Raw genomic sequence first — 10,767 nt, forward strand, 5'->3', positions numbered from 1 at the left:
GACAAGCACAGAGATGAGTCCACTGTCAGAGGCCATAAGAAGATCATTTGTAACCTTCACTAAAGCTGTTTCTGTGCTGTGCTGAGCTCTGAAACCTGACTGAAACCTCTGCAGATGATCTGTTAGCTGTTTGACAACTACTCTTTCAAGGATGTTTGATATGAAAGGAAGGTTGGAGATTGCTCTGAACACCAGTGGACTTGGTGTTTGGAGCCCCACCTAAGCCTGAGATTGCTGATGGGCAAGAAATGGACTACTTCAGGAGGCTGAGGGAATGGCTGCAGGTGGTCCATGATTACACTCGCCAGGCCCAGGCCAACGTGGGAGTACGACAGGAGAGGGCCTACAACACCAAGTGCCAGGAGAGAGCCTTTGTGCCAGGGGATAGGTCTGGGTATATTGCCCTGTCTGCAGTAAGGGTGTCTCCCCGAAGCTCTGCAGTCACTGGCAAGGGACTGCAGAAGTCATGACACTGTTATCTGAGGCGCCAGAGGCAGATGGTAGTGTTGCACCAGGAGAGTCTCACCTACTGTATGAGAAGGGGGTGCCAGCTGTACACCCTGTCCTGATGAGGATTACTCTCCCCCAGCTGGTTTCAATGGGCCTAGGGCAGACCCCTGGACATTTGAAAGACTTTGTGTGGGGTGAGGGGGTTGCTGGGGATGACTAACCCCTTCAGGTGGGGTCTATGTAGCAGGCTAAGGGAAGGAGCCACTAGACGAAAGACTCATGGGCATGTTCACTTGACATTCATGTATTAATTTACAGTTATCTTGCACTAATCTATCATTGTTATTGTTCATGTATAACGTTATTGCAGCTGTTTGTTCTGTATTGAGTGTGGCCAGCAATGGGCACCATGACTGAGGCTGCTGTACTCGTTAATGACCTCTGACGACTGTTCTGTTCGGGGGTTCATCCACTCATCCATCTTCTTCCACTTATCTGGAGCAGGGTCGGGGGGGCAGCAGTTGAACAACAAGGTGCTCCCAGGCCAGCTGAGAGATATAATCTCTCAAGTGTGTCCTGTGTCCTGGGTCTGCCCCGGGGCCTCCTCCCTGGGACATGCCCAGAATACCTCACTCAAGAGGCTCCCAGGAGGCATCCTTGTCAGATGCCCGAACCACCTCAACTGGCTCCTTTCGGTGTGGAGGAGCAGCGGCTCTACTCTGAGCCCCTCCTGGATGGCCAAACTTCTTACCGTATCTCTAAGGGAGATCTCTAAGCTGCATTCCTGTAGCTAAGCGATGTATGGAACACAGGAACTGCAGGTCAAAATAGAAATCTCTGTCTCCTACTGTGCTTAAGTTTGCCATAGTATGTTGCAAACTGTCCGAGTGTGTTTGGGAACAGAAAGATTATTTTATTGCATAAAATAGTGCTGCTCGGTACCCCTGGTCAGAGGGTTTCTGTCCGTCCGGTGAGCCACCTGTCACCTGGCTCAAATAGACTATCCACACAGTCCTCATTTGTAAAGTGCTTTACAAACCTTAACATTAGGGCTAACCGCTAATTTGCCTGTTTGACTGCAGCTAGCGAAACAGCGAACAGCCACTTTCTGCTAAAGAGACAGACAGTGAAGTGGACAGTATATCCTCAGTTTAACATAAACTCATTGTTGCAGCACTGATGTGATCCCCTTACATTGTTTTTTTAGTTTTAATCTCCTTATTTTCCTCTGAGTTATAGATCCTGCCACTAGTTAGCTAACATAAACGAATGTAAGTCTATTAGCCACAGCCAACCAACCATATGACGTAACCATATGACAGAAGACAGCGCTAAACATGTTTTCAAAATTTTGACTTTAAGCTCTTATTTGTGAAAGCAGTCCTCAGTGCGTTAAATTAGCCTTTATATGTGAAGCGTTTCATGTCTCTCTGCTCACCCAAACCACTGATGAAACACTGTCTGACTGGTCAGTAGGTCCTGTAATATTAGTATAAAGACAAACAAACAAATGGCTAATTAAGTTCAGCTGAGTTTGCTGAGCTGTGTGATTCTGGCAACACTTAATTTGCAACATTATCTGATAAAGTAACAACCCCCATGAGTGATTTCAACAGGCGGTATTTTTGTGAAGTATTGGACATAGGAGCTTGTAGTAAATTTGAAAATATATTGGTGGATATACAGTTTTCCATACAAAATCTACAATTCACATATGCCATGTGGAAGCATGGCTTATGGTCATCCAACAGGCAAACTATACTTGTGAGCATGTCTGGAGTCAATGAGCCACTACTGTTGTTATGAAACTCACAAATCCTGTCTTACTAACAGTATGTGTTTCAATTCCTACCAAGAAAGGCTGCAGAATTGAAGCATTTTGAAATCAGATAATTCTTTTTGATACATCCTTTATTTTGCACCATTTAGTAGGTTGCAGTTCAGCCATAGCAAAAACTAATCTGCTGCTAAGTGCCAAAAGAAAGAGCTTGAGGTAAGTTTTAATTCTCAAATACAAGAAAGGTCCCTCCATCAATTAAATGCACTACTGATGTCAATCTATTTGTGCTGACATTGGTCATTTATGGAGAACTTGCTAACTATTCAATATAGCAGCCAGCTGGTTGACCTTAGTGCGCCTTAATGTTAAAGTTATCTCTAGATGCCGGAGTCTTTTTTTCCTTTTTTATCCTTATGAAGCAATTGTATTGAACTCGCTAACATGGCAACATTATTAAACATTTTTGTTATTCAAACATTTGTAGAGACGCTTAGCTACTGTTCTTTGTTAACATTGCTGCATAACAGACGAAGGGGGCCAGAAAGAGAGAAACTTTGCATCCTTTGGATTTTTGAAAAGAAAATATCTTGAGCCAGTAACATAGAAAGGGGTCCTGTTAATAGCAATGGGACTGTGTCAATGGAGAATTGTACTTAGTAGTCAGTATAAGCTTTTAATGATATACGTTTGCATATGATAGAATACTGCATGGTGATCTTCTTTTGATGACTTAGACTGTTGTTCACTACAAGACTTGTTCTGTTCTGTTTTGTAAGTTTCTTCCCACAGCGATAATGAGAGCTGAACAAGCAGTTTCACTCCCTACCAGGAAGAGGAGAGCTGAACACTCTTACCTTCGCTCCCTAACAAGAAGAGGGGCCGCGTCCTTCAGATTCTCACAATACACACACATACACATGCATACGCACATACATACGCACTAACATTCCTCTGTCTATGAACAGACGTATTCACTATTGTATTACTTTTGTGTATAAATAAAGACAAGTGCAAGAACAGAGCGCACATCACAGGGCCCCCACTCTGGTGTGAGCGCTCTGTGAGCGCCCTTGCAAGTAAAAACTGCAGCGTGTGTGTTTCTACTCTCCGACTCTCAGCTGAAGAAGTGTCTTTAGAATAAATCTCATGACAGACTGTTAAAGACAACCAAGAAAGTGAGAGAGAATCTATTTTTTGAGTTAAACTACAAAACAATTCAGACTATTTAAGACAATTTAAAAGCATTTAATACATCAAAATCACTATTTAGTTCATTTTCAGAAAGGTTAAGCAGTTCTAGCTCTGTAGTTCAATATTTTGATGGTCAAGATGAAAAAAAACTTTATAGGGAAGTTATGAAATTATTTTCAGAACTTAGTGTGGAAGCTACACAGTGTACCAACTTGAGCGTTTCCAGTCTACATTCTGGGTCTTCCAGTCGCTCCAACAGCAGTTTCACTCCTGACACGCCTGGATGGTTGTAGCCCAGGTCCAGCTCTCTCAGGTGGGAGGGGTTGGACTTCAGAGCTGAGGCCAGAAAGACACAACCTTCCTCTGTGATCCCACAACATGACAGCCTGGAGAGAAAATAGCTCTTACTAAAGCATAGCGGCTGAAGCAACTTTGAACTTGTTTTGCCCATGCAAAAACAAGTATTGATAAAAATAAACTACATCCTTATTATTTTCTTTGGTTTAAACATAAGAGCATAATAATAATAATAATAATAACAATAATAATAATAATAATGTCCTGCTGTTTAACTAATTGGTGTGTGTTATCTGGCTTCATGGATAGATAGAGTTGGGTATCCTCAATGGTCTTTCAACAGTTTGAACTTTCTTTTCTGACACTTAGGGAAATAATAGGCCAACTGAAAAACTCTAATTCTCGTCATGATGTGCTTCCCTCTCGCATTATCAATAATGCCCTGAACACTATTGGAGCCTGCAGCTTCTTCTAATGAATTCCTCACTCTTATCAGGCTGCGTCCCTACTGCTTTCAAACATGCAATGGTGTAACCTGTTATCAAGAAAAGTAATCTCGATCCTTTCAAACTACAGACCGGTCTCTAAACTTCCTTTTATGTCTAAAATCTTAGAAAAACTATTTCTTAAGCAATTACAATCCTTCTTGGAGACTAATGGAATCAAGGAAAAATTCCAGTCCGGTTTCAAATCTCACCACAGCACAGAGACAGCTCTACTGAGAGTTTTTAATGATCTCCTTGTAACTGCTGATGCAAGGCGTCCTGTGGTTTTAGTTCTACTAGACTTGACTTCTGCCTTTGATACTGTTGACCTCAACATCCTCCTTTCAAGGCTAGAACATGTAGTTGGCCTTAAAGGCAAATTGTTTTCATGGTTCAAATCATATTTATCCGAGAGGACTTTCTCTGTCTCTATGGGCAATTACTCTTCCTCATTCGCACCCCTCTGCTGTGGTGTGCCCCATGGGGTCTGTGTTAAGTAGTTGAATGGGACCATACCGGTCCTTGAGGATCAGGAGTGTCTGGCTTTGGTTAGCCATCTCTCGTGGACTAGCAGCTGGTTCATTTGTGCTGCCAGATGCTCGTGAAGTGCAGTCAGCTTCTTCAGCCAGTAGGCGTGAACCATGTCAGAGCCTGGTGCTGTCCAACTCTTCATACTCGAGACCCTTTCATGGATGTCTGCCACTGTGATGGTTATTGGTAACTGTTCCCATATGCTCTTCCACCATTTCAGAAATTTGTGGGTGTGTTTTATTGTTTGTTTGGCTGTTTTTTTTGTACTACTTGAACACTAAAGTGCCCCTCAAATGAGATGACAGTGCCAGCTGTTGCCCACAGCACATTTAAGTTTGTAATGGAATCCTGGCTCCATCGGCAAATCCCCAATGCCTGGGTGGAGCTACTGGGCAAAACATTACACCGTCAGGACTTCAGTAATGACTCTGATGAGGGAACAGGCGGTGGGCTCTGTGCTATTTATTTATTCGGGCATGTGTGTGAATTGCAGAGTGAGTAGAGGTGAGCTGCCGATTATTTTGGGAAGTTTTCTTTTCTCCTGTGTTGTTAGACCAGGGATGTTAGACTTTGTCATTTCTTTTGTTGCTTTCTTGAAGAGGTCAAAGGGGGACCGAAGTTTAGATTTGGGTTTTGTTTGTTGTGTTGGCCTTGGCTCACCCTGAAGCCGTACACTCCCTCTATCGTTGTTCTGAATGCCATTCGTGTAAATAAATTGTTATAAAAAGCCCGATGCTATGGCTGTGTCTGTTTGAGCATGGGGAGTTGCAGGACACCCTCCTCTTGTTACGGTCGTTCCGAGCCAGGTCATAACAAGGGGCTTTAAACAAGCCAACAAGGTCTGATATTTAAAAAAATCTTTACCTAAATGAGTATTATGCTTTTCTGAACAAGCTGTATCAAGAATTATTTGCTTACTTTTAGATTTTACACCTTGATTTAGAATTTAACTCTCTTTGAAGTGGCAGCCCAGTGGGGTTAGGTTGCAACCACTGGGCTGCCACTTCAAAGAGCTGGCTGGCATAAGCACAAGGCAGTTCCCATGCCCCATCTGTCTCTCCCGGAAATGCCAGCAATACTCGGCACAATGGTACAAACCATACAACTAGCCCAATGAGTGCGCCCTCCACCTCTCCACCGCAGCTGAGCCAAAACCACACCCCAAGCCAAATCAATCTCTGGTTGCTGGTACTGCTGCTTACGCCAGCTTTCTGTAACTTTTGCACCCCAGAAATTCTACAACAGAATGACTGAAAAGAAAATAATCAAGATGCTACAATGGTCAGACTGAAATACTGTATCGTGTCCTTAAGAGAACTGTGCATACAAAAATTCCTGCCAACCTCAATGAACTGAAGCATTGGTGTAAAGAAGGGTGTACCAAAATTCCTTCAGAATGATGTGAGAGATGATAAATTAATACAGAAAATAGTTACCTAACGTTATTGCTGCTGAAAGTGGCTCTCCAAGCTAATGAATGAAGCCCCATTTAGTTTTGACACACTGCATCTGCACTTTGGTTCAATTAAAAAATGGGACAGTGTAATATGCCATGTGTTATTCATCCAGGTTGTTTTTGTTTATTATTAATAATGCAACAATACCTGCCACCCTGACGTGCTGGCCAGTAACAGGAGCACATTTAGGGAGAGTCTAAGATTACCCAAATGCACTACTGAACGATAATTCCTGCCTGTGGATATCTCTGTACAAAGAATTGAGTGTGCATTTTCTTTTTTACCATGACTATATCTGAACTACATTATGAGACCAGAGGGTGTATCAGTACCTCAGTGTTTCCAGCCTACATTTTGAACTCCCAAGTCCAGCAGAGAGCAGTTGCACACCTGAATCCTGTAAGTCATTGCAACTGAGGTCAAGCTGCCTCAACTGGGAGTTGGAGCTGAGAACTGAAGCAAACACCTGACAGCACTTATTTTTCAGGCAACAGCCAGGCATGCTGCAGAGAGAACAAAATCATCTGAACATCATATATGCAAGAGAGCAAAATGTGCAGATGGTCCCATCACTAATTGCATTTACCTGAACTGCTCCAGTCTGCAGACTGGACCGATCAAAGCAGAAGGAATCATAGTCAACAGAGTTAATTCATCAATGAAATCTTCATAGTTTTCATTTCTTTTCAACTCTCTTGTATAATATCCACTGTAATCCTTTGGATAACTGTACATGCAGTTAGTGAAGCTCAGGACCTTCAGAGGTGATTGTTTTGATTGAAGGATTGAGGTCAGAATGTGACAATTCCTAAAGTCTAGAGAAAACCCAGATAACCTGTGCAAAACATATCAGGTATAAACAAAGGATACCAAGGATAATTTACTGCAATTCCGTTACTGGACATATTGTATCTCATGTTTTAACAATTTAACTAAAAATCTTAGAGAAACAGTTATTCACACTGACCTCAGTATCTCCAGTTTACACTCAGGAAATCCCAGTACATCAATGAGAGCATAAGGAAAACCATCACTGACGTTAGAGTAACACACCAGGCACAACTCTCTTAAGCAAGAGTCTGCTGACTGAAGAATGGACAGTAGTACACCCAGGCAATCATTGCTTATATGCTCACTCTTAAGTCTGTTGAATCAGAAGAAAAGTGGAGAATGGCATGTCATGGTGGGTTTCTTATTTTCCTGGGCAATGAGAAAACATAAGTAGCAATGAACACTGTATTAGCTAACATTATTGTATAATAGTTATCATAACATGTATGCAGCAACCAATACTATTGTTCAATTTCATATCAGGACTAACATAGGTTTAGGTATAACACACCAATCTCGCCTCTGTCAGTGCGCCCCAGGGCGGCTGTGGCTACAATGTAGCTTACCATCACCAGTGTGTGAATGATTGAATGTGTAACGCGCTTTGGGGGTCCTTAGGGACTAGTAAAGCGCTATACAAATACAGGCCATTTACCAATCTGGACAAGACAGAAAAGGAAGTGGATGATCCAGTCGGTATACTCAGACTTAAGATCAACAGAAATGCCTAAACATTCTTTGCACAAATCACACCATGCACTGTTGTGTTTTTGACACAATGTATATTTCACTAGCTGGGCCCACGTCCTCATTTTAGGTTTGAGTAGTAGTAGCGTTTTAGTAGACAAAAGTGATGCTTTGACATGAATTGAGCTGCGGTTTGGGGAAGGCCTCGAAGGGGAGTGGCGATGGCTCCTGGGCCTGGCAGATCCTCATGTACTAAATCGAAATGAAGAAGTTAGAAAATTGAGAACAAGGAGGGAGGGAGGGTGGGGCATGTAAACGAGAATGAACAGCTTGCAGAACGGGGGTAACCTATATAGATGACAACCGGAAGGAGAGTGTTTGGAGGCGTGATCCTGCTCCTGACATTCCGATAGATAATCTCCAAAACATTTATATAATCCAAAATACTTCATTCACTTTAGTCAGTAAAAAGTTCAAAGTAAGCAGAGTATATTACAATTTACCAGATTTAATTAGGCCACTAGTATCTTCCAGATCCTCTCCCTGTTCCCTAGAAATCCCATTGTGACTACTTGCAGGTGCACATTTGCATGCACACTTCATATAGCGTCTCTGATGTATTAAAATCGGAAACTTTCAACTAGATTATGTTTTGTTCTTCATATGTACTATCACTCACCAGTTAGCCACAGCTGGGCTCACTTAATCTTGGCTATTTGGCTAAATGAATTTTCTTCCCATTCTATCTAAACAAACTTTTATTTACCTACTAAATCGGAATATTTGCACTACTTACACAGCCTTCTTGCAGTTCTTCATTTGCTGGACAAGTTTCTCAGTCCCAATAAACGGTGTGACAGAATTCGTCAGATCAAGTTCCTCGAGCACTTCCCCTGATATCTGCATCATGGTCGACAGTACTGCACAGTCGATGGTCGAGAGTCTCGCTCCTGAATCCAGATACATTCTGATGTCATCCTGAAATCTCTCTTCCTTCAGCTCAAACTTGCAGAGGAAAAGGTTCATGTACCTCTCGCGTGGGATGTCTTTGACATGGAAATTCTTCAGGTATCCCTTCATCTCTTCGGTGGTGTCCGAGCTGCTCTTTACCTGTGGCAGTAAACCCTGCAGCACTGTTTGATTGGACTCCAGAGAAAATCCAAGGAAGAAACACAGAAACAGATCTAACTGACCTTTCTCACTTTGCAAGGCTTTATCCACAACCTTTTTCTGCAAATCCAGAAAGCTCAGATCTGTCGGGTCGACACCCAGGAAAGACTTCAAAGTACTGAAGTTGTCCGTCAGGATGCAGTGGTGCATGTAGAGAGCTGCAAGAAACTCCTGAAAGCTTAAATGCACAAAGCTGAACATCTTCTTCTTGTACAGGCCTCGTTCTTCCTTAAGAATCTCTGAGCAAAATCCACAAAACACTGATGCTTCACCAACATCGATGCCACTTTCTGTGAGGTCCTCTTCATAGAATATGATGTTTCCTTTCTGCAGCTGTTCAAATGCCAACTTGGACAAGTTCAAAAGCATGGCAGAGTTCTGGGCTTGAGACTTCTTCTGTTTGGACCTCTTCTTGGAGCTTTTCCCTGCATATTTCTGTCTCGTTCTTTGTGTTTGAATTAGTAAGTAATAAATGTACAGCTCTGTCATCGTTGTGATGCCGCGGCTCCTCTCATCACTCCATCCTTTCCTAAACACCTCAGCGATGATCCAGCAAAACACTGGGATATGGCCCATGAAATAGAAGCTGATCATTCCTCTAAGACGAGACAGGATTTCTTCTGCCTGATTAGCAGTGCTGAATCTCTTCCTAAAGTATGACTCTTTTTGTTGCTCAGTGAAACCTTGGACTTCTGTCATCTGGTCAATGTATTTAGAAGGTATCTGACTGGCAGCTGCAGGTCTGGATGTTACCCAGAGCAGAGCGCGAGGCAGCAGGTTGCCTTGGATGAGGTTGGCCAGCAGAACATCAACTGTTGATCTTCGATCTATTTCACTTATTCTCACAGCTCCATCAAAGTCCAGTGGAAATCTGCTTTCATCCAAACCATCAAAGATGAACAGCACTTGCTTGTGAACAAGCTGCTGTGTACCTTCTAGGGGTTTTATTTCAGGGTAGAAGTGAAGGAGAAGCTGCAGCAGACTGTAGTCGGCATCTCTGAGCATGTTCAGCTCTCTAAAGGGGAGCACAAAGATGAAATCAATGTGCTGGTTAGATTTTCCTTCTGCCCAGCTTAGAGCAAAGTTTTGGACAGCAAATGTCTTTCCAATGCCAGCGATGCCTTTCGTCATCACTCTTTGGACTGTCTTTTCTTTTGCTGCTTGTTGCTGAACATGAATTCTTCCTGGTTTAAAGATATTTAAGAAATCGATCTGTTGATAAAACACCTGTGAAATTGATGACTGCTGATCTGGGACATTAAAGTGATCAAGAATCTCATGTGATATGGAACCAGAATCCTGAGCCTGCTGAGTGACGTAGAGTTTTGTGTAGATGCTGTCAAGTCGAGACCGATTATCCGATGTGCCCTCATTTATCCAGGTAAACTTTTCCTGGAGATGGTCTTTAAGCTTTTGTTTAACACTCTCCACGACTTTATCCTGCTCCATGTTTGCAGCTCTGTCTTCTCCACACTGAACCTAGTTCCTTATAGGTGGAATCCTTCTGAAGGGATTAAAAACCTGAAAGCAAGAAAATAAATAAAATGTCCCTTTTCTTGTAGTATTACAGTGCAGTGATATTCATAAGCATTTGCTTTTTTTAATCTTTTTATCTAAATTGATTTTCCATTTTTACATCCACACTCAACACTTTCGCACTACAAGTGAAGAAAATGATTTCAGACTAGGGCTGGGCGATATATCAAGTTTCTTAGAAATATAGATATATTTTTATACGAGATATAAGATGTGACAATATCGTTTATATCGATATAGTATATGTTACATTATAATTATACTTGTGGACCCACAAGTTTGCCTCTCTTTCGTCCACTTTTGTCTCAACGCAACGTTACTCGGCCTCGCCTCTCCTTCACTGAACACAACT

At 42.3% G+C, this 10,767-nt stretch overlaps 1 protein-coding gene across 1 annotated transcript; it reads right to left on the reverse strand.

The window, feature by feature from the left end:
- Window positions 1–3,330: 3,330 nt before the first annotated feature.
- On the reverse strand, window positions 3,331–10,010 carry LOC102206674 (NACHT, LRR and PYD domains-containing protein 12-like). The gene is made up of 6 exons (XM_013908082.1): window positions 8,506–10,010; window positions 7,159–7,335; window positions 6,778–7,026; window positions 6,524–6,694; window positions 3,630–3,807; window positions 3,331–3,384 (listed from the first exon to the last, which is right to left on the reverse strand). Exons 1-6 carry the CDS (start codon window positions 10,008–10,010, stop codon window positions 3,331–3,333), a joined length of 2,334 nt encoding a protein of 777 aa, XP_013763536.1.
- Window positions 10,011–10,767: the final 757 nt, after the last annotated feature.

The sequence above is a fragment of the Pundamilia nyererei genome, unplaced genomic scaffold (genome assembly GCF_000239375.1).
Source record: "Pundamilia nyererei isolate P.nyererei 1_Seehausen unplaced genomic scaffold, PunNye1.0 scaffold01079, whole genome shotgun sequence".
In the NCBI taxonomy this organism is placed as follows: Eukaryota; Metazoa; Chordata; class Actinopteri; order Cichliformes; family Cichlidae; genus Pundamilia; species Pundamilia nyererei.

Bases quoted from the DNA above. Each gene is read 5' to 3' on its own strand.
- LOC102206674 (XM_013908082.1), bottom strand. From the start codon at position 10,010: ATGACGAAAGGCATCGCTGGCATTGGAAAGACATTTGCTGTCCAAAAC. The intron at 7,027-7,158 runs GTCAGTGTGAAT...TGTTTTGCACAG, and splicing joins TGTAAACTGGAGATACTGAG to GTTATCTGGGTTTTCTCTAG. The intron at 6,695-6,777 runs GTAAATGCAATT...TTCTCTCTGCAG, and splicing joins TGCAGACTGGAGCAGTTCAG to CATGCCTGGCTGTTGCCTGA.